The sequence below is a fragment of the Notechis scutatus genome, chromosome 4 (assembly GCF_049901735.1).
Source record: "Notechis scutatus isolate UNSWTSFEM ecotype Mainland chromosome 4, rNotScu1.2, whole genome shotgun sequence".
NCBI lineage: Eukaryota > Metazoa > Chordata > Lepidosauria > Squamata > Elapidae > Notechis > Notechis scutatus.
Window position 1 is genome coordinate 38,462,139 of NC_142012.1, and position 25,020 is coordinate 38,487,158.

Here is a 25,020-nt window from a genome sequence, read left to right on the forward strand (position 1 = left end):
ACTTTACCACTTCAATTTCAGTTGTTATTCTGTCATACAATATATATGTACTTTTTAGTGTTTTTCCAGCTTTTCAATGCTTATATTTTTAAAGTTGCTAACATAATACAAATTCCCTTCTTAATTTCCTATTTCTTAGATCAGGAGTAGGCTAATTTTAATTACCCCTAAGATTACTCAATAAAATTCATGGAAATTGGAGAATTTGTTCTCAGTCCTCCTCTATTCAGTCATCCTTACCTTTACATTTCTTTGTGCCACTGTTCCCTTTCTTTTCTCTCTTATTTATATTCAGATATAGAACCCTGCTGTCATTACTTCCACTTTGCATTCTTTCATTTTCCTGGGAAGACAGTTAAACTGTTTATCTGGAAATTTAAAAATAGATTTCCTCCCCACTGTATTAGTCTTTCAGCTCCTGCATCACTTGTAAATAGAACACAATACTGTATCTGTATATACCTACTAATTACAGCATATAGTATATAGTACTGAAATCTGTCCAGCCAGCATGAATTCATCTTTGAGTTTTCTTTATTGTCTATATTAAGTGGGTTGTTTATGTCAATTCAGTCGGAAAGCATTCATCTTACAGATATATTAGGAATGCGGACAATTTGTACTACAGAGAAAAGTATTGATAAAAAGGCAGGTAAATTGCATAAAAACGTCAAGAGTGATGTGGTTACAGAAAACTTTCCAGAGAGCTGTTTACCCTAGTGGTCTTATAATGGAAGGAGTCTGCAACACATTTTATTAAAAAGCATGACCTTTCATGAGCTAGAGCTCAGTTTATGTTTTTAATAACATTTTCTACTTAGAAAAGGTGCTATTAAACTCTTTCTGACCTTTGGCTATCATAGACCAGCATGGCTCTCTTCCTACAATATCTCAATAGTGGGGCATCACAGGATTACTGGTACCTGAAGAACATTCTGGGATCATCTAAGATTTAATAGTTCCAAATGTGGGTAATAACTAGAAGATTTAGTATCTTAAAGGTAAATGTAAAGTTTTCCCCTTTCCTGTTGTGTTTGACTCTAGGTGCTCATCTCCATTTCTTAGCCAAGGAACCAGCATTGCCCAAAGATAATCATGCCAGCATGATTATATAAACTGAGATGCATGGAATGGTGTACCCTTCCTAAAGAAGTGGTACCTATTTACCTACTCACATTTGCATGCCTTCAAACTTGTAGGTGGGAAAAAGCTGGGGCAAATAATGGGAGCTCACCAAGTTATGTGCACTTGGATCTTGAAATCGGGCTGTCAACTTTCCATCTGACAAATCCAGGCTAGGAAGGCTAGATCAAAAGATCCGACCTTGGTGGGAAGGTAACAGCACTCTGTGATGTCATGCTGGCCACATAAAAGCGGGAATGTCAAACAGTGCTAATTCAATGGCCTTGAAATGGAGATGAGCACTACCCCCTATAGTCAGCAACAACTAGCAGAATAAAATCTGCAGAGTCCTTTTACCTTTATTAATCAAAGTAAACTTTGAAGATGAATAATTTTATTATAGGATTCAAGGATAAAAGGATAGATAAGGGTGAACTTATTTAGGAAACTAAGTCCTTGGAAAAGAAATTCTTAGCAGATGCTGTAAAGAAATGAAATTGTGTGACAAGCCAGATATTTGTCTCTTTTGCCACAGCGCCTGCTTCAAATATACTGGGATATCAGCTCCTTGCAGGAGAGATTTATAAAAATGTTTCAATAACTAGTAAACTATTCCTAAAAAGTGAGGTAGATTGATTACAAAAACAAGGCCAGCGTCAAGATTGATGTGATAACTGGTTGGCATAGCTTCTGCATTTGTATATGTTGCACAATCTTCAGTTTTTAAAGGTGTGGATGTAGAATAAAAGCAACCAGTTGTTTTAACTGGTCCCAGCATAGCCATATCATTAGCAGGAGATGGGATGAAGCTGCAAAGACAGCAACCAAAAGCAAAATGCAATTTCCTTTTTATGATATAGTTTCCCCACCCCTAAGTCAACCAAACAGCCTTTGGTTCTTTAAATAGCATTCCACAGTATTCAATTTATTATAGATCTTCTTCCTGGATTTCAAGAGCGATGATCATAAGATCTTTGATCTTAATATTTCAGACTATCCACACGACTGAACCTCAGCATTGGCTAAATAACAATAACCTCACTCTAAACATGTCAGAGAATTAAAGCAGCTTTCTTCAATGTGTCCTCTAGGCGTGCCAAATCCCAGGATTGTGGTTAGAGAATGTCATCCAATGCACCTGGGTTGCACCAAACTAGGAAACCGCGGTTTAAAGAAACCTGCGGTTCCTGGCGCTCGTCAGGCTCCTTCCCGCACAGCAGCAATCCTCCTACGCATCTCCGCTAGCATCCTTCTCCCAGCTTGTTTGACTGGCCGCGTTTCAAGTCCCTTCGTCGCAGCAACCAACGGCGGTTTCTTCACTTCTTTCGCTACCCAAGCCTCGCTCCGCTCAGAACAGCTGCCACTTCGGAAACTTTGAAGGCGGGGAAGAGCAGAGAAGCCACCTTTCTTGACCGGCTAGTCCGTGCTTTGGATCCAGCCTTCCATAGGAGGCTTCGTTTTGCGCGGGCTTTTGCAAGCCTAAGAGCAAAAAGCAACAGCAAAGGGAAGCGTGGTTAGTTTGTCGGCTCGGCGCTCCTTCGTCTCTAAAGTTTCGGGTTTCGCGAGCGGGATCCTCCGTCGCCCGGTTGTACTTTATTCTGCATCGAGACGCTCGAACTTTAAGGCTGCTCTTTCGAGGATCTCGCCCGGGACCTCATCATCCACTTTAAGAACAAGGCGGGCTCTTAGTTGTCCATTTCTTGTCCCTCGAGTTTTAACAAAACAAAACAAAAACCGACAACGCCTGCCATGTCCGAGGAGCGAGGGAAGACAGGTGAACTATGCGATCCCTGAACATTACGCCGGAACAGTTCGCGCAGCTCTTGCGGGACAATAACATAACCCGCGAGCAGTTCATTGCACTCTATGGGCTCCAGCCGCTGGTCTACATCCCGGAGCTACCCGAGCGCGCCAAGCTGGCCTTCATGCTCACTTGCGCGGCGATCTTCGGCCTGGCGCTCTTCGGAAACTGCCTAGTGCTCTACGTGGTGACCCGCCGCAAAGCCATGCGGACCGTCACCAACATCTTCATCTGTTCGTTGGCCCTCAGCGACCTGCTCATTGCTTTCTTCTGCGTCCCTTTCACTTTGCTGCAGAATATCTCCAATAATTGGCTGGGAGGTGAGCTGGAGAGGCTGCTTCGAGCCTCATCAGTGGTGTGTGTGCTTTGCTAAAAATCTGTGGGTTGGAAACGTTGGGTTTCCTTTTAACATTATGCTGAGATGTGCAAAGAAGGGAATGTAGAAATGGGAGAAGTGGGTGTCAGTAACTGACTTTGTAACAGAGAAAAAAGTATTCTTACATCTCTGGAGAGGTAACCTCTTTGTCACTTCTTTCTATTGCTCTTGTTGCCGGATGTGAAGGGTAGATATTTTGCGTTTGGAAATGGTTAATGGCCAGATATTATTTCCCTCACTAGATTATTCTTAACAGGTTATTGGCTTTAGTGTTGTGTTGGGGGAACCTTGAACCTAATGTTAATTTTTAATGTTTGAGAATTCTCAACTGGCAAAATTCAATTTGGAGCTGGACTTCAGTTCTCATAATCCCCAGAATCAACACATTGGGAAAAATTTATTTCCAATTTACAACCATTCATTGTTCTCATACTATTGTTAGTAGCTCAGTGGTAGAAGGTGGATATCATACAACATAATATTTAATATCTATAGGTGCCTATTAATCCAGATGCCAGATATAAACGATAATCTTACTAGGTAGGATCTAATTTTAATAAGTACAGTGTTTCCTATGGATTATTTCCTATGGATTCCTGTGAATTATTTTCATGGTCATTTCTTTATAACATGCCATGGCAGAATTAAAGTGTTCAGAAAACTCTCTTGACATTGTTATTACGTATTTAGGAATCTTACAGCATCTGTATGTATGTAATCAAACTTACAAATGAGTATAAGTATATAACATTAGTTCTCTTAGTATTTTAAAAGTATGCATTTTTTTTATTAGTATCTTCATACTGAACAGTATTTCTCATTCTCAATTATCTAGTGACTTTTTAAAATCTGGGGGTAGAATATTTGAGAAAATAAGATTTTGTGAAGCTAGAAAGGACCTCTACCTTTGCAGACATAGTATTCTATTGAAATAATTGAAGAAATTGATTAGTTTTATATTAATATTTCATATTTATAGTAGATTATGATCCATTGTATAATAGCACTCTGGATCCATATTCCATCTTCTGGTTTTGTTCCCCATCAGAATTAAAATTGGTAAATGACTGTCCAAAAAAATTCCATTCATTTCTCTTCAGAACTCAGCTGCAGGAGAAGCGTAAACTAATAATGTTATGTATTAAAAATCACAGCTTTATGGCTTTATTATAATGCACAATAATCAAGCTCAAGACTGAACTATCTAGAAATCAATTGGAATATGTTTATATGGGTTTCATAACCTATAATTCTAGTCTGAGATAGCCACCTCTTTTAACAGGTTTTATATGTTGTCTTCTGAAGCATTAGATATTTTGCACAGTTAAAAACACCTTATTTGTGTTTATGTATATCCTAGTCCAAGGTTTCCTTAATTAAGGTTTCTAAATAAAGTGCAGTAACAAAAACTAAAGGGAAACATATTTACTACTAGTGGCTTTGTTATTTGCAAATCAGTAAATATGATGTGTATACACAGACACAGACACACACAGATACCCCCCCATCAAGTTGTTTTTGTACCTTACATAGTTACTCTCTATGATGATCTGTCCTTAATCTGTTTTTTCAAGCCTCCCAACTGATTAAGCAGTCTGATGTTACCAAGAGAAGATAGTCTGTAGTTATTCCAGACCATGGAGGGCTTTGAAAGTAAAAATGAACATTTTGAATTGCTTTCAGCAATAAAATGGGAATCAGTGTGATGGGTTCATAGCGTGCACTTAATACCACTATAAGTGAGCCAATCCATCCTGCTGTTGGTTTGTCTCTGGTTTTTTTTAAAAAAAACTTTAAAAGCATTAGAGGCTTTTAGAGAGGTGGATCTTTGCATAATGTGTCCAAACTGGATAGTGTATGTCTGTAGATCGCTATAGATAGCTATATTGATATACCTGATTATAGTGCTTGACATTAATCTGTGCCTGGTTATGCTTAGTAGCAAAACATACATAAAGATAAACTTAGTTTTCTCTTTTTTATACTCCAATGTTCTATATTAAGGCAAAAAGTATTTGTGGATAATGGTATTAAGTATTTCACTAATTTATTATTTATTTACAGGGCTGCTTCAGTCAGTTGATTGCATAGCTCCTTGTTATGTAATTGAGATTAAAAACTAAATTTAAATCAAATTAAAACAGCTTTATCCATTGTAATTGTAATCCTCTAAAACCAGGAATCATAACCAAAACAATAAAACACTTTCTACCATCCAGAAGGATAGTCATAACAACCTGTCCATCCTGGCTTGATGAAACAACCATATACTGTCTAGTTTTGTATAATACATGTGTATGTATATGTGTGTTTATATACACAGCATATGTATATGTATATGTATGGGTGTATACATACAGATATTCTTTTGAAAATGGGCATCAAAATTTCATTTTAAAGTCTGTCAGTGTGTACATAGAAAAAGTGACAATAAAGATTATCTTATCTATCTTTCATGTTCCCTGAAGGTAACATCTCAGATAGAGGAGATATACAGTGAGCCACACTACAGAAACTTATTCGGTAGGCTGTGGGAAGACGGTCTGTAGACACCCTACTATGAAGGGCTTTGAAAGTAAAAAATAAGTACATTTAATTGCCTCTAGAAACAAAATGGCAATCAGTGGCTCTCCAGGAGTTTTTAAGTAGAAGCCTTGAAGGGTTCCTATAACATTACCCACTGTGTCTTGGACCATCTGTAGCTTCTAAATATTCTTCAAATGTAACCCTCAAATAGAATGCATTGCAGTAATCTACTTAAGGGGTAACTAAAGTGTGAGTGACAATAATTAATATCTCCTATCTTAGGAATGATTATAGTTGGTACACAAGATGGAACTGTGTAAATCAGGGGGTCTTCAAGCTTGACAACTTTAAGACTTGTGGACTTCAACTCCCAGAATTCTTCCTCCAGGCATGTTAGCTCAGGAATTCTGGGAGTTGAAGTCCAAAGTCTTAAATTTGCCAAGTTTGAAGACCCTTGGTGTAAATGCTTACGTGGTGACAGTTGTCATCTGCTTCTTGAGCTGTGGCTCCAAAAGGCTCCTCAAATTGTGAACTAGCACTGTTAGGGAAGTACAATTCCGTTCACTAGATTCTGTAGACCTTTGAATCCAAAGTTACTTTGCCTTACTGTTAACACTGGCATTGAATCTTAATCTGTTTCTCTCAATGTAAATCCAGGCAGTCTCTGGACATCTCAACTTCAATTGCATGATTTATTTGGCCAAAAATTGAGATGTATAATTGAGTATTATCAGCATGCTGATGAAACCTGTCTCTATGCTCTGGATCGGGGTCGCCAACCTTTTGGACCTCAGGGACCACCAAACTCATAATTTTAAATCACGTGAACTACTAATATGAATTTTGACTGACGGTGGCTTGCTGATGTTGGTGGGAGAGAGGGAGAGAGAGAGAGAGAGATCTGATCTAACCTCAGAGGGCTGGCTGTGATTCTCTCCCCCTCCCTCTCTCCCCCCCTTTCTCTCTCTCTCTCTCACACATACACACACACACACATACACAAGTCCCTCACACCTCCACCCCCTCCAAGGCAGCCACATTCCTAACCTGTTTTTCAGCTCCATTCTCAGGGAAAGAGAGGGAGGAGGGAGGGAGGGAGAGAGAGAGGGGGGAAGTGACAGAGAGAGATCCAATCTAACATCGGAGGGCTGGCTGTCATTCTCTCTCTCTCTGTCTCCCTCTGCCCCCCCTCTCTCTCACACACACAAAGGTCTCTTACACATCCCCACCCCTTCCAAGGCAGACACATTCCTAACCAGCTCTGTTCTCAGGGGGAGAGAGAGAGAGAGATAGTAGAAGAGAGAGACCCTGGGAAACCCCCAAAAAAGTCTGCAGGAAAATCCCCCACCCCGTTTTCCTACCGAGCGATCATTCTTTACTGTCTCCAGCTTCATTCTCAAGGGGGGGGGGGAGAGAGACTTTTGGCTTCATGCAAGGAAATCAGCAGAAGCAGCAGAAGTCTTTCTCTCACCAAACCACCAGAAATGAATCTTTACCGGCGCAGCCTCTTGGAGCAGGATGCCTTGCAGGGTCCCAAAGACTCATTTCTTGCAGAGTTTGGGGGAGAGAAAGAAAGACTTTTGCTGATTTCCTTGTGTGCAGCCAAAAGCAGAAGAAGAAAGAAGTGGAAAGAAGCAGCCCAGTGGCCAGATGAGGCCTGTGGGGCAAGTTCCCCCTCCTCCCTTTCCCCTCTTCCCTCACTACCTCATGTTCGCAATGCAAGTGAAACAAGCCTTGTGTTCCCAGGGCCATGTGGGCGGTGCAGCCTTGTGTTCCCACGCAGCCTGCATTAATTGCTTTGGGGAGTGCTTGGAGGGGTGACATTTCTCTGCGGACCACTAAAATTTTCTCATGGACCACCAGTGGTCCCTGGCCCACTGGTTGGCGACCATTGCTCTGGATGATATCATCCAGCAGTTTCATATAAATATTGAATAGGAGCTGGATAAAAGTTTCACTTTGCTACCAATCCAACCAGAGATCATATATAACATGATCAATGCTATGAACCTGAGCTGAAAATTTGATTGAAATGGATAGAAATAACCCATTTCCTTCGTGGCTACTTTCTCTATAACTTTCACTCTAAAGTGGAGGTTGGAGATGGTAATTGTCCAGTATATCTAAATTGGGTATTGTTTTCTTGAGGAGGGACATGCTCACTTCTTCACAGAACAAATGTTCAGAGGAAATCACATGCATCACTTTTTATCCTTACAACAGCTCTTCTCTAGGAACAAGAAAAACTTTGGAAAAGCCATTTAATCAGTTCATGGAAGAGATTTGTTTTAAGCTTCCTGATTATAGCTATCTTTGCTATAGTTAAATTCTGAATTGAGAGTTTAAGTATCTTCCTTGAAATATTTATACTGCTCCAGAGAATTTCTCTTTTATTATTGTATGATAATCGAAGTCTTATTTTTTACATGGTGCAATTGGGATATAATTGTTATACATTGTATTATGCTCTTATCCAGAGGTGGTATTCAGCAGATTCTGACCAGTTCTGGAGAACCGGTAGCGGAAATTTTGAGTAGTTCAGAGAACCGGCAAATACCACCTCTGACTGGAGATTTTACAGTATCCTTCTCCTGCCACGCCCACCAAACCATGCCCACAGAACCGGTAGTAAAATTTTTTGAATCCCATCACTGCTCTTATCTTGTTGCATATGTGACTATTTAGCCCATTAGTTCCACATCTCAGAGCTATTGCATTTTATGATTCCCACTAATAGTGAGCTTAGAAAATGGTGTTGATTTTGGAAATTGCAAATGTTAAATGATGAATAAGAATAAGCATTTCAAATGTAGGCAAATTGAATCACTGAAGTCTTTGTATATAGAACTAATGTAGTTCAATATTAGTAAGTTTTCATGTCACTAAATAGAGTTGTAAAAAATCCATTTTGTATTTATATAGGAAAATGTGAGGTGTTCTAAAGGGATATTTACACACATAACTGCTTCTCTATATTGTGTGTATGCATGTACGCTTGTGTGTTTAATAGAGGAAGAGGAAATTGATTTCAAACAAAGCTACAAGAGTCCCGTAGCAAAATTAAATATAAGCAAACTCATTTGTATGAATAGAATAGAATAGAATAGAATAGAATAGAATAGAATAGAATAGAATAGAATAGAATAGAATAGAATTCTTTAATGGCCAAGTGTGATTGGACACACAAGGAATTTGTCTTGGTGCAAATGCTCTCAGTATACATAAAAGAAAAGATACATTCATCAAGAAACAAGGTACAACACTTAATAATAGTCATAGGGTACAATAAGCAATAAAATCATACTAGAAACAGTCAATATAAGTCGTAAGGATATAAGTGACAAAGTTATAGTCATACAGTCACAAGTGGGAAGGGATGGGTGATAAGGAGTGATGAGAAGATTAATAGTAATAGTAGTGCAGACTTTGTAAATAGTAGGACAGTGTTGCGGGAATTATTTGTTTAGCAGAGCGATGGTGTTTGGGAAAAAACTGCCCTTGTGTCTAGTTGTTTTGGTGTGCAGTGCTCTGTAGCGTTGTTTTGAGGGAAGGAGTTGAAATAGTTTATGTCCGGGATGTGAGGGGTCTGTAAATATTTTCACAGCCCTCTTTTTGACTCGTGCAGTATGCAGGTCCTCAATGGAAGGGAGATGGGTAGTAATTGTTTTTTCTGCAGCCCTAATTAGCCTGTGAAGTCTGTGTCTGTCCTGTTGAGTTGCAGAACCAAACAAGACAGTTTGGTTAATCAAAGAAAAGGCTAAAATAATTACAAAGCTAAATTACTGAATGCTACTTGATTATATTTAGACACTAATTGTAGGTAGTACTTTGGTACAATGGCAATTGAGATTGAAATTTTTATTGATAAGTGATATGATTGTAAAGTATGAGATCACATGACCATGTTGCTTGGTGACAGCAAATCTAGCTCTCTCAGTTTTGGTGGTAACATGAGTTTCACCCATGTCATTTAGCAAAAACCTCATGTGATCATGATTTCTTACTTTCTGTTGGCTTCCCCATTGACTTTGCAGGAAAAATTGGAAATGCAATCATGTGATTGAGGGGATGCTATGACAGCCAGAACTCCAAGAACTGGTAGTAAGTTCCCCCTTGTTCTGCTTTGCCATAACTTTGAACATTCACTTAATAACCTGAGGATTACCTTAATGATGCACTAAAAAATAATATCACTAGACAGAGCTACTATATCTGAGATTATGCAGAACTGAATGTATATTAAGCTGAGTCACCACTCCTTTCTCTTCTTCCTGTTATGCCCCACCTATTTAACTTTATATCCTTTATCTGAAAAATGTTAAGGATTACTAGTTCCTCATCAGAGAATAAGGTGAATATTCATTTAGTAGATGTAAAATATCAAATCCTAAAGATTGCTTATGCTATTTGGATTCCTTGACTTAAAAGAATAGGAATATTTCTGATAGCTTTTATCAATCCATCCATCCATCATCATCATCATCATCAATCTATCCAGGATAAGCTTTCTTATGCTGCAACTCAATCCATCATATCCAAGTGTTGATGTATGCAGCAGCTTCCAAAAATGTTGTCTTTTAATACATTTAGTTAGTTGGAAAGGTGTTACCAGACTCCTCTTGTTTTTTTGCTACCTTAGATAACTCACTTCTCCTTTTACAATACTAAATAGATTTGTAAAACACAATAAGTTATAAGCTATAAATTTGGGACTGTGCGGTCCTAATAGGGACACTCATGATGGCAGGTCATAGATAAGGTAGTACACTGGAGAAGAAAGTGACAACCTGTTCCCGAAATGCTGCCAAAAAACCAAATGAACATTCAAAAGTAAAATAAGACGAATGTGTGGAAAATGAACTCCCTAAATTGGTCAGCATCCAGTGAGTTATTGGAGAAGAGTAGAAGAAGGGGCAAGGATGAGTAGTATTAGTGCTCTTTTGATAGTAGGCTTAAAGTTGAAAAGAAGTTTAACTCTGGGGTGTGTCCAGGAACAAAGGGAAAACTTAATGCTGCAGACAACAAAGATGCCATTTATTTTTTTATTAATTCAGTCAGTCAGTCAGTCAGTCAGTCATCAAATGTATATTGCTGTTTCACTGTCATGTAAGAGTGACTCTCTTTCTGTACAGCAAAATTTTGAAATAGTAATATAAAAAAACAATTTTTACACATGAAATATTAAAACTGTGAATCAAGATCAAAGCAAACTTGATTGGATAAGAGTTGGAATACCAAGACTGAACACTGACATTCTGATGCTATAATTGTTATTGACTAGCAGGTGGAACTACACAACTATTTTCATCTTTATTAAGGCTTATCAGGAAAAAGTAGTCTCTAGATGTTAAAATCCTCTAACAGGATTTGCTTTGGATAATCCCTAAAGAGGACTGAATATATGAGGACTACCTATGCTAATGCATCTCAGTAAGGATGAAAATGTTCACATAGTGACTTCTATTAGTCAGTAGTAATAATAACATCTGTAAAATCTTTATAAACCCCTCCATAAGTGGGGAGAGTTGAGTCTTTCAGCATGAGGCCCAGACATATAAGAACAGTATGGTCCTTAATCTGACAGTATATAAGGAAGGAAATCTATTGTAATATCTATTGACATTCCAGGAATTAGCAGACCAAAATGGACTGGAATTGATTCAAAGGAGATCTTCTGTTGATAAAAAAAATCATAAAATAAATAGTGTAGCTATTTGCAAAATGGTGTCAATCAGTGACTGAATATCTTCCTTCTTCTAACAACCTAAAAGATGCCTCCATACATGAGCATCACCCAGATAGGCCACAACAAAATTTAATTGCCAATATGGTATGCAAGCAAAAATGGAGAGGCATTAATAAGTCAACAAAAACGTTAACATCTTGAAAAAAAATACAGCTTGAACTAAAATAAAAACATCTGATCAACAAGATATATTCTTAGCAATAGTGCAAGTGGTTATATGGTAAATGAACATGAATAAATTTAACCGACTGAATCTGACAAATGGAATTCATGAAGCATAGAAAGCTGATATGGTGATATAAACAAGAGACAGAATAAATACATAGAACTATATAAAACAAAATACAAATTGGTGGTATGTATGGAGATTTCATAACTGAACTAGAGCCAGACACATTGGAAAGTGAAAAATAGTCTAGAAAATATTGCTAAGAATAAGCAGATGTTGAAATATCATGGTTGGGAATAGTGTTAGTAACAGGAAATATGTGTATTTTAATAATAACATATGACCCAATATTGTCTCAGCTGAGATTAGAAAAAATATATTCATCATAATAAAAAACAAAACCAACAATTTCTGTGCTGATTCCATGGTGATTGTCTTATGTTAATGAAATTGGAACTAATTAAACTATTAATTCTTTAATCCTTTATTCACTAAAATTTTTAAAGTTACTGATGCTTTTTACTTTACCTCATGATGTTTAATTATTCAGCCGTTGTAAAAGCAAATACTGCAGTCTTCATTGTTATTTGTACACTGATCTGGAAGTGCTGCTTAAGTATCTTTGTGAAGCAAATTTATTCTAGGGAATCATAGTTGGCACGAAAAAATTATATTCCTTTCCACATCTTATATTCTGTGTAATGAATATGAATTTATGATTATTTCTATGTTCCATGATAATCAAGAATACTTGATTTCTAGGGAAGCTCTGGGAAATAAAGTGACAGAAAAGATCCTTGAAAAAGCTGGGAGCAAATCTCATCAGACACATAATCAAAATCCAAGATTAAGGTCTACATTGCGATGATGAGGGTGCATCTTTACATTTGAGTTTTAAGCATATGTGTTCCAGGAGTCCAAAAATGAATCTATAATTAATAACTGGTCAAACAATTTATTAAGCAATCTTTGAAATTAAAGTAAAAAGTCAATCAAATAAAGTGGCTGACAATTTATGGGGAATATAGTACATATATCTAAAACCAGTAACACTCAAATAACAAATAATTTGTGAGAGATGCAAAGATTTCAGAGAGTGGCATATTTATTTTAATGAGAAGGAGCTTTCAGGAGGTAACATATTTAATTCAGAGCTTGGACAGCAACAAACTGAATTCAAGAGGAAAATGGCCTGGAGTCTGAAGAGTAACACACTGAGTGCAGAATGAGATAAAAGCATAGATGTAAGAAAATGACATGGGAAATGATTGATGGATTACGTGCCATCAGCTCTTACCAACTATATAAAGATAATCTTCAACTTATGACCAAAATTGGGAACAGAATTTCCATTGCTAAGTGTAAATTGTAAAACAAGACATCAAATGACAGCAATGCTGTCATTAACTGACAATCATGGGTCGTTAAATGAGTAGCCATCCCAATCTAAGCCATTCTCAGCTTAGTCCTTCCCAGTCCCAAGCCTCAGTAAGGCAAGGGACTGCATTCTGCTCCCCCCCCACCTGTGTATCTCCCTCCTATCTATGTACTTTGGCTCCCTGCTTCCCTTGGCTCTTGCAGTGCCAAGATGTCCAGACCCAACCCAGCGCACTGCAAAAAGCAGTGCCAGATCCATGGCACACGAGGAAGCCCAGCTCAGTGCAGATCAAAAGGACTTACTTGGGCGAAGGGCAAGGCTGAGCATGCCTAGTCAGTAGTGGGAGCAAGATGATGTTGAAATTCAGCAGGAGCAATAAGAGGGCAGAGTGGCAGGTGGAAAAAAACACAGATGGAGGAGATGGGTGGGTGTTGAAGTGGGATGCATACCTACTTAACCCAAGATTCTCAGTTGCTGATGATAAATCAAGTGTCAGGATTGCTGTTGCTAAGTATCTTGGTTATGAGATATCTCATAACTTTAGGGCTTAGCAGTGGGAATTCTTGTCCCAGCTTTGGTCGTGAATCAAGGATTACCTTTCAATAGTTGGTAAGAGCTGATGGCACATAATCCACCCATCATTTCCCATGCCCTCATTTCCCATGCCATTTTCTTACATCCATGCTTCTTTTTATATCATTTGCACTCAGTGTGTTACTCTTCAGACTCCAGGCCATTTTCCTCTTGAATTCAGTTTGTTGCTCTCCAGACTCTGAATTAAATTTGTTACCCCCTGGAGTTCCTGCATTTTTTCTATTAAAATAAATAGGTTCTTTCTAAAATCCTTTCCTCTCTCTCAAATTATTGCTGTAAGTTATTTGAGTGCTTGAATGTTGGTTTTAGATATTTGCACTATATTCCTGATTATTTGGTTGTCTTTCTACTTTAATTTACGATTACTTTAATTTACGATTACTTTAATTTAAGATTACTTAATAAATGGTTTGACCTGTTATTAATTAATTATAGGTTCATTTTGGGGCTTCTGGAACCCATATGCTTGTTTAATAACCTCTAATGTAAATATTTCCTCTACTGCCACTTTATCATCACAAAATAGACCTTAATCTTGGGTTTTGATGAGAACCGTCATGTGTCTAATGAGATTTGCTCCCAGCTTTTTCAAAGCTCATTTTAAGGATCTCTTCTGTCACTTTATTTCCCAGAACATTCTAGTAAATCAGGTATTCCTCATTATCATCATATGTGAAAATAACTATAAATTCATTGCCGAGAATAATGCAGCAATATGTATCATTATGGCAGAGATTTTATGATATTTTACAATAATACTTTTTATAGATTATATTATAGCAGTGGATTTATTAGCAAGCCAGTGGCTGTTGAAAAGTAAAAAAAGATAAAATAATGTTCTTTGTTATAATTGAGTTCTCTTTGATTATTTTGAGGATAAACAACAGGTAACTACATACCGTATTTATCTTTTTTAATCTTTTAGTTTCATTACATTTTCTGTTGTTTTATGTATCATAAAATATTATGGTATATTACAACAAATAACATTTGATTTTATATGTGTACTTCCAAGCTGTCTCCTTAGAACGTGGATGCAAATCTAATTTTGCCTCACTATTGCACAATCTCTGATTATTTTAAATCAGGAGGAGAACCAATACATTCCTGTTTTTTTTTTTTTTTTGGGGGAAACAAAATTGTGTAAGTGCAATATTGGACTTGATTTATTAACTTTATTGATTTTGGTTTAGTACTTTAGAATGTGTTCATGTGTGTGAACAGCTCCTGCAATTATCCAGAATGGTAGTGCTGACTGGGAATGTCCAAGCTGTATTCTTGACATCTGCTGGCCACAGTTTGGCTTTGGGAAAAGCTGCACTAAATCATAAACTATGTATTACAAATTGCATGGGAAAGTCTGCATGTAATATTGATGACTAGATAATTGATTAGTATTTCTAGGTATCCCGATAATTAATCAGTCACTTTATTTAAATATAATTTTGTTTATATGTTACTTAGATTTAGAATATACAAGTGGAAATTTTAAGGGATAGTTTGGTGTAGTAGTCAAGGCATCGGACTAGATACCAGGAGACTATAAGTTCTAATCTCACCTTAAGCACAAAGCCAGCTGAGTGACCTTGGTTCAGTCACTTTCTTACAGCCTTAAGAAAGAGGCAACAACCTCTTCTGAAAAACCTTGCAAAGAAGGGAGCAGGGTAGTTCAGGCAGTCACTGAGAGTTGGACATAATTGAATGGAAGAAAAGAAAAGAAAGGGAAGTTGTAGTTTTCATTCTATCTTTATTTTTTAAAATAAAAAAGAAAGCTGAATTATGGTAGTTTCATTACAACATGTTGGTGAGAGGTTACATCAAGCTAGGGGCTGCCCATTCTGCCCATTTGTTAGAATTTTATCATTTTCTCTGCATTTAGATTACATTTTGAGTCTGGTCTACTGTTGTTTGATATAATATTTTTCTCTACATTTCGAAGCATGACTTTGTTATTGAACTAACATTCAGCCTAATTGAGCTGCTAAATCTGCCAATAAAACCATTGCAGACGTGTTTAAAGCGTAATTGCCATCCAAGACCTGGTGAATGATTCTGCAGAGGTAACAGCTAGGGCTTTTCATTGTAACTGAGAAAGAATAGTTTATTTTTCTGCGATTGAAAAAAGGCCAAACACCTTTTATTTAAACGCATAGGTGCAGATGATTTGTGTTGTTCTTAACAAAGAGATAAAGTTGGCTTGTAAATGAACTTGAGGAAAAGCATCACCGTATAAATGGGGTGGAATTGGTAAGGACATTCTTGAATACCTCTAAAACTAGGCATTTATAGTACCTGACAAGAAAACAAAGCTATTTGGGAATGCTGAATGATAGACATGTCATTGTAATATTAGATTAATTGGTAGGGCCGTCTTAATTTTAATGGTATTCAAGATATTGAAAGGTCAAACAAGGTTATTAGTCTTAAATGACATGCAGTTAGCTCTGCAGTACTTTTGCAGTGTGATAGTTCTATCTTTTTTCTACCATTTACCCCTCACTACTTCTTTCAAGACAAGGCTTTTCAAATTGAGTCAGTTAGGCTGCAGCTTTCTGGAAGAAAGAAATGCTAAGAGTAGTAAAACAAACATTTTGCATAATTGGTTGAGCCAGTTGGTGGAAATGTTTTCTTCAAGCATCTTCCTGTTAGTTTCGATGTGAGGAAATTAAATATTCAGTATACTGCATTCTCTAGTCAGTGCTTCTCTCTGCAGTTGTAATGTTTCTACTGTGTATAATAAGGGATTTTACTTTGAAGACAACCATGCTCATTCAGCAAGAACAGGAGAAAAGAAAGAAGCATTCCCTTGCATTAAATCAGTTTCTGTTAAACTTTATGGCAGATACCATCAAATAGATGTGGGCAAGATCATTTTAATGTTGTTGCGATTTTAGAAGCAGTGTATCTACTATTCATAATGTTATTTAGTGTTAGACTCGTGGCATTCCTTGAATACTTTTAGTTGAGGTGTTTTGTATTACAATCCTTACTTTATTAAAAAAATATTGGAGGTCCAGGAAAAGTCACTTCCATATGTAGTTCTTACACATTTATCTACCTTTTTTTAAAATTAGGAAAAAACATATTATTTTTTTATGCAAGTGTGCCTATTGAACTTAGTATTGATAAAGTCAGGGCTTAATCCACACATTTAGAAGAAATTACTTATTCAAAATTGATGTTGGTTCTTGAGATGCTGCCTGTTTCTTGATAAATAAGTCAATATGAAGAGAATATCAGTTCTGTTAAAGTACATACCATGTATAATCTATTCTTCAGAAAAATAAAGATAAAGATGTATTCAAATCAAATTTGACACCTTTATCCATGCAGCTCTCTTGGCAATATTATTGATGTTATTGGACACTGCCTTTTTCTGAAATGCTTTTCTTCTTAGTCCCACCAACTCCCTGGAGTTCCTAAATAGTTTGTCTAGTTTGTCCTCCATAAAGTGACCCTGCAGGCTTAGGAAATCAGACAAGATCAATAAATATGGCCCACCTGGACATTCCTCAGAAATAAGAACAAATATAGCTGAGCCTGGTTGTGAATATGTTAATAACATGATTAATTTCTTTTCTTTATAGGTGCATTTGCTTGCAAGATGGTGCCATTTGTGCAATCTACTGCAATAGTTACTGAGATACTTACAATGACTTGTATTGCTCTAGAAAGGCATAATGGCATTGTTCACCCTCTAAAAATGAAATGGCAGTATACCCACAGAAGAGCATATACAATATTGGGTAAGGTCCCATACAATTTTGTTACTTCCTTTTAACTTTTCTTTTCTTTAAAGGATGTTAGAATACTCATATAATCAAAAGAAAGAAAGAAAGAAACCAACCAAACTGTTAAACTCAGACAAACTAGACTTACAATGGTCTGCAATAGAGTAACAAAGTTGAGTGTTTACTTTACTGTTTATTTATTTATTTATTTAGCATATGGATGTGTTAGTAGGGATCACTGAAGGATTTTTTTGGCCAGTGTTATTTTTACCCCTGGGATGCCTGAATGCCAGTAGGCAATTGGAGGAGGCTCCTTTTTTGTCCCTCCGTGGTTTATCCGCTCACGGGAATGGAGCTGCCGGACTCAGCGGTACATAGGCCCAGCATCTTACCACGTGAGCCATCGCAGCTCCCTCTACTTTACTGTAATCCAGTATTTTTAGATTAGTACTTCTTGAAACAATTCTAAATTTCATTCAGGTATTTTGGCTACGTCGGAGCAATGACATGATGTCATTTCTAATTTCTCAGTGAATGGGAAATAGAGAAATACAGTAATTAGAATTTCCAACTGAACAGTGCTATTTCTCTTCCCCAAATATTTCTCTTAAAAAAATAGTTAAAATCTATAGGATTCTGTAAATAATCATTCTTTAAATAAAGCTCATTACTTTGAATCTTGAGAGTAGATCAAAAAAGTTGTATCTCACCTCTCACTTTGATTATGTTTCACATACTGGCTTATCTTAAAAACAACTACCAAAAGCCAATGATCCATATCTTATTTTATTTTATTTTAATTTCCTCTGTTGTTTTTCTTAAATCACCAATAACTATTTACTTTTAGGCATTGTTTGGCTGTTGGCTGCTGCTGTTGGTTCACCAATGTGGCATGTACAAAGAGTGGAGGTATGGTTGTGTTGTATGCTGGCACTTATTCAGGCTAGTAATTTGGGATGTTTTTGTATAATACTATTCAGGAGCTGAATATAATCTATAATGGAAAAATGTAAGGATCGCATTTCATGACTGCAGGATTTGATAAATGTCAAAAAGAAGAGCAATTGAAACTCTACCTTTGTAAAAATAAGCATCATTTGTGCAACACCCATAAAAATGAGCTTTGATCTCAGTATTGCGGCCATCATCTTGACTTTTCTGACTATATGCTACAGTCATTCCTGCTCTGTAGCATATAGTTAGAAATAGCATTTACGATAGTTATGCATTGAATTGCTGCAGTATAAATCAAGTCAGTTGATGGAAATCATTGATCACATTTAATAGATAGATAAATTTAATAGGATCATAAATATATACAGGTGGTCCTTGTTTAGCGATTGCCTCACTTAGTGACCATTTGCAGTTATGATGGTGATGAAAAAGTAACTTTACAACCAATTTTCATATTTATGAAAATTATTATGTAAAGCAAAGTAAAGTTGAAGTCATATAATGAAAAGAAGGACTAGGGCTGACATGATAGCAGTGTTTCAACACAAAGAAGAGGGAGATATTCTCCAAAGCTCCTGAGGGTAGGAAAAGAAGCAATGGGTGGAAACTAATCAAGGAGAGTAGCAACTTAAGAACTAAGGAGAAATTTCCTGACAACAATTAATCAGTGGAACAATTTGCCTCCAGAAGTTGTAAATGCCCCAACACTGGAAGTTTTTAAGAAGGGGTTGGATAATTATTTGTCTGAAGTGGTGTAAGGTTTCCTGCCTAAACAGGTGGTTGGACTAGAAGACCTCAAAGGTCCCTTCCAACTCTTCTATTCTATCTTATCCTATTCATATCATGAGTACAGTTGTGGTTTCACTTAATAAAAGCTTGCTGATCCCAATTGTGGTTGCTAAATGAGGACTAACTCATATATGCAGATTGTACACAGAATGAAAAAGCCATTTTTTTGTTCATAAAATCCCATTTTTCTACAGATAAAACTTCCAGCATCTAGGTTTGCTTATTAAGTACAAAATGGGTGAGATATATGCTAGAGTATAAGCCCATTCCCTGGTGCTTTATTGATATTTATAGATAAGTAGTCCACGCTTGGATGACTTAATATAAGATCCACATTTGGAGTTATAGTTTCCTATGGCTAAATATTCAATCTTTTTGATTTTTTTCTTATAGGTAATATATTGAAAAAGGAATTTTTACTAACCTCTACTTAATGTCTTTCAGAATAAATATGACTTCCTTTATGAAATGGAATATGTTTGCTGCTTGGAAGAATGGCCAAGTCCTGTCCACCAAAAAATTTATGCGACTTTCATTTTGGTCATTCTTTTCCTTCTCCCATTGATCCTAATGTTGTTGCTTTATAGCAAGATTGGTTATGAGCTCTGGATTAAGAAAAGAGTTGGAGATGCTTCTGTTCTCAAGAGCATTCATGCAAGTGAGATGTCTAAAATTTCTCGGTAGGTATATATAATTTTATCTTTATGTTTGCTATGTTGAAAATGGTTGTTATATTGCTTCCTGTAATTTTAATATAATTTTATATTACTTCTTATAAATTAATCTTTTCTTTTTCCTAAGATTCTTTAAAAACATCAGTGAGCAGCTTGTGGACATTGATTGTTTGCTAAACAAGTTTTCCTTAAAGTCTATTTTAGGGATTCGTTTTTTTGAATGAACTACATATAATTAACAAATATACCTGGAAAGTGACTTAAGGCATAATTAAATGTGAAGAAGAGCACTCCACTAAAGCATTAATGGATTCTTCTGTTTGCTATTTACAATGTCCTGGTTCTTTCTTTTATGATACTCTTTTATATTATTATGCTCACTCCAACTTCATGAGCTGAAGAGTTGCAAGTGAGAATTTTGGGAAAGGGGACAGAAGGGTATGGGTTGGGCTATAGGTATGGGTATTAAAGTAAAAATCAAATTATTGCAGTTCAGATCTCCAGAGAGATGGCCTTCAAAAAATGTTCTCAGAGTTCATAGAGCCTTAATAATATATTGTTTAAATTCCACTATCAAACTAAATTATAGCTTGAATAAGCTATGATGATTGGGCTCAGGCACTGCGTGGACCCCTAAAGTATAATTTACAAAACACAGTGTCTGGATTCATACAAAAGGTAAAACATTGCCCGACAAACTATTTTATGACTTAATATGTGGATACATCTCTTATTTACTTCTATTACTCTTCATTTTAAAATGGGAGGGTTTTTTGTTTCTTTTTCTACATTGAATTATCCTGTACTACAATATCCTCAATACCATCTCTTAAGAACATCCTGTAGACACTGCTACATCCATTACCATCCTGTTCTGTAAGATTCAATGGACAGAACTTGCAAACTTGTTCCAGTAGTGACATAGCATGACTGGTGAAAACAGATCAAGGGCTTTTTAAATGACCATGGCAGCTTTAGGAGACCAGGATAAAAGTATCTCTAGCAATTGGCCTACCTATTTTTATTTATTTATTTATTGCATTTATATTTTATCTTCTGGAGCTCAAAAAGTAGATTTTTGCTCCTGACATTATACTTCTGAAAGGTACAATGTGCTAAGTGAGAATGATTGAACTAAAATCATATTGTGAATTCATATGAGTGATTGAAAACTTTACCTGAGTTCCCATTCCATTAGTTTCATGCTGTAGCAGTAGCAACAGCAATAGCTTATATACCACTTCACAGTGTTTTACAGCCCTCTCTAAGCCATTTACAATGTCAGCATATTGCTCCCAACAATCTGGGTCCTCATTTTACTAACCTCAGAAGGAGGGAAGGCTGTCAACCTTGAGCCGGTGAGACTCGAACTGCCAAACTGCCGGCAGCTGACAGTCAGCAGAAATAGCCTGCAGTACTGCATTCTGTGCCACCACAGCTTTAAAATTGTACTTTTAAATTATTTTAATTTTGGATTGCCATATTGCCTGTATTGTCTGTATACTTCCTGTACAGAGAATGTTCTCAAGAATGAGAGGATATGATTGATTTTTAAATCAATTTAACTAGATATATGAAAATAGGATGTTCTGCATGCAAAGTATCTTCCCTTCTACTGAGATATAATTTTTCCTCATACAAATTATTTGTATTGCCTCCTCATCAATATGCTTTCGATCAACAGTCCAGGCTATTTCTCTTTTCAGAAAGAAGAAGCGAGCAATCGTGATGATGGTGACTGTTGTGGTTTTGTTTGCTATTTGTTGGACACCCTTTCATGTAATGCACATGTTAATAGAATACAGTGAGTAGTTTGTTTTTATTAAATAGTAGCAGAGGGAAAGAAAGTAAACAAGACAATGTATTAAAACTACACTAGAATTTTGAATTTTATATGTGCTATTATAATAAATGTATTCCAATAAATATAATTTTTCATGTTTATTGGGATGTATGAGTCAGGCTTAAGCATGTTAATAAATATGCAGTCTTCTGCAAACTATTATTAAAGATTGCAGTCCCCTGCAATCTCTTATTTATGCATAAAAACTATTTACATTTGACTACATTGCAATTATTTTTATCTGTTATTCTTTATGCCTTGTCTTGTATACCATATGAGTACATACATTTCCATCGTCCCTTCCTTACAAAGTTGAATTAAAATGCATTTTGAGAATCCATTGAGAATGGCCCATACAAATAAATGACTTTTGCAATTCAGTCTGATTATGAAGTGAGTTTTATAGATTCAACCAAGTGCTTTTTTTACTTCTTATCATCATAAACCTTCTTCAATAAATCAGGGTTTTTAAAAGAAAAACTATCCCAGAATTGGTCAGATACAGTTCTGAATTGCACTAGGATTCTGCCATTTGAAAGTAATAACGAAGCCGAAGGGATCAGAGTTCTGGTGTTTTGCTTACTTAATTGGGTTCCTGTCCTTCCATAGAAAAGCAGTACAATTTGACATATATTTTTTATTTTACTTTAATGTCCTATCTTCACATGATTAAAGCGTGTATTAAGCTTTTTCTCCATCTGCTAATAAAGGAAAAAAACTATATATATCTATACACATACAGAATATGGAAAGTTGTCTGAGACATTTTTGCCCAAAAATAATGAATGAATATGATTCATACTGTTGCTGCTTTCAGGATACAAGAGAGTAGTAAAAGAATATTGAAATACTGGATATGGCCATAGTTTAATATTGTTTTATTTGATTAAATTAATATCTATTTTAAACCAGCATTTAATTTCCTGTTGACAAATGCCTAACAATGTGAAAATTTTACAAGGCAATACTTGACATTTACTTTTATGCTTTCTTTCTAGTGCAGGAATTTAGTCATAAATAGTAGAAAACTAATAGTGCAGTTTTATAATATAAATGAAATAAATAATGTAGGTAGGATATTAGACTTTTTCTATCTTAGAGAGCAGGTTTGGTGCAATTGTTAAGGCATTAAATTAGAAATTGGAGGACCATGAGTTCTAGGCCTGCCTTGGGAACAAAGTTAATTGGGTGACCTTGGGCCAATCACACTCTGTTAACCTTAGAAAGGAAATAATGGCAAACTATATCTGAAAAAATCTTGCCAAGAAAACTTATTCAATCTCCAGGAATCAAAAATTTACTTGAAAGCACACACAAACACACAAAAAAGAAGGTATAGGCTTATTTGTAAGGCATGAGCCAGTTTATCAGCCATCAGCTTCTTAAGTTATTCACTATAAATTATGTATATGGCAGATAAAATTTTAATAGCATGCTTCTTAATAAATTTCTTGATTTATAATTAATTTGGTATACATTTCATTCTGGAATAGTTGGATTTTTATTTCTACTTAACTGGTTCAGATACATAATGAGATAAATGATTGAATAGATAATTCATGTACCATTGAAGAGATGCTTAAACATATTTTTTCTGTGCAGGTAATTTTGAAAGAGAATACGATGATGTCACTATTAAGATGATATTTGGAATTGTTCAGGTAATTGGATTTGCTAATTCAATTTGCAATCCAATTGTATATGCATTTATGAATGAGAACTTCAAGAAGAACTTCCTCTCTGCAATTTGCTTTTGCATTTTGAAAGAAAACTTGTCTCCATTCAGACAACACAAAAACTTGAAAATCACAATGATGCAGCACGAGGAAGGGGCCTGTAGAAGAGAGTTGATCTCTCTGAAAGAGACTAGAAGAGAAGCATTCAGTGAAGGCAACATTGAAGTAAAATTCTGTGACCGACCCTCCAGAAGACACCTGGCTTTGTTCTCATCATAATTCACTGGGCACACCTCACTGGAATCCTAGCAAAAATGGCTCTTTGTGCTCCAATATTTGGCAATGGTTTTTCAAGTATTATATTTAAAATGCTTTGCTTAATATACACAATATGAAGATGTTTTGTGTTTGCTCTCAATTGAGGCTAATAGCTACTAGGTTTAGACATGGTCATCACCGCATTAGGCAAACAGGCCACAATGGTTAAAGCCTGAGACTGTTTTCTTTTTCCATTTGTTTTTTAAAAAAAAGGTTTATAGTGCTTTATCTTCTGTTTTATTGTGTATTTTTAGTCCAAGAAATTAACCCTTGCCCTGCCAGATGAACTGTATTTGGACTATATGTGGCCTTGTTGCCAATCAGTGTATATAGCAACAAATCCCAAACAAACCTGTGATCATGGATTGAAGCCATGCAGCTATTTGATATTCTAATAATATTTGGTTATTTTTTAAAATAAGGTAATGTCTCCATATTGAATAACAAAAGAAAAAAACCACAGACACTGAATTTCCTACACAAGGAGTGCCGATTAAGTTTCAGAAGTATTTCTGATAGAGAAAGCAACCTTAAAACCAATTCAGAAATCATTCATTTCAGAGAATTTGAAAACCAGCTATTAAGTAAACATAATATAACATAGTTGACACAGTGAAGACAGTGTTAACCTGATAAAAAAATATAATCTTACAATAATCTTCCAAGACATAGAACAATGCTGGTTAAAAGCAAGTTAGAATTTGGCATGGCAGATCTTCTCACCAAGTTAGATGGCAAATGGTTTTTACTTTTCTCCAAAGGAACTTGCAGTAAATACAGGATAATAAGTAGCAAAGTTACCAACTCCCCTTCAGTGTTTAATTACAGTTATTGGTATAATCTGATTGGAATTGTTAATTCACACACAAGTAAGTGCTCGAGAAGCAGGAAGCTTTGTATTTGCTACACAATGTAAAGGTAGCTTGCCAGCACAGCAAGATTGTTTCTATGATGCATGTACCAAGAGCCTAAAACTGAATTCTGATTTCAAAATATTCACTAGCTACTTTGTTTTCTTTTGTTATAAATTTGTTACAAATTAGCACGTGTAATATAAAAATGCTTCATAGTTTCTCCCCATCTTGTTGAAAGAGTATGTGTTAGCACACTTGTTTTTACAAGCTGGAGACATGAACCACCATAAGGGCTTTGGACATCAAAAGTACATAATACTTGTCTTATATGTTGTCCAATAACCATTCAGTAGAGCTTCTTCTAGTTACTTTATGGAAATAGCATTAGTGAGTTATAGTTTGTACTTACTAGATGAATTTGCAGCCAAATAATTGCAGCTCTATTTCTGTGGCTTTTTAGTCATTAGTG

General features: G+C 36.0%; 1 protein-coding gene across 1 annotated transcript; it reads left to right on the top strand.

Annotated features, from left to right (window-relative positions):
* Nucleotides 1–2,040: 2,040 nt before the first annotated feature.
* Nucleotides 2,041–24,329, top strand: QRFPR (pyroglutamylated RFamide peptide receptor). Its single transcript, XM_026666976.2, is given in 6 exon segments — nucleotides 2,041–3,243; nucleotides 17,300–17,458; nucleotides 18,291–18,352; nucleotides 19,631–19,866; nucleotides 21,567–21,664; nucleotides 23,306–24,329. Coding segments are annotated over 6 exon segments (1,278 nt in total). The 5' UTR covers nucleotides 2,041–2,903; the 3' UTR covers nucleotides 23,689–24,329.
* The last annotated feature ends 691 nt before the right edge of the window (nucleotides 24,330–25,020 follow it).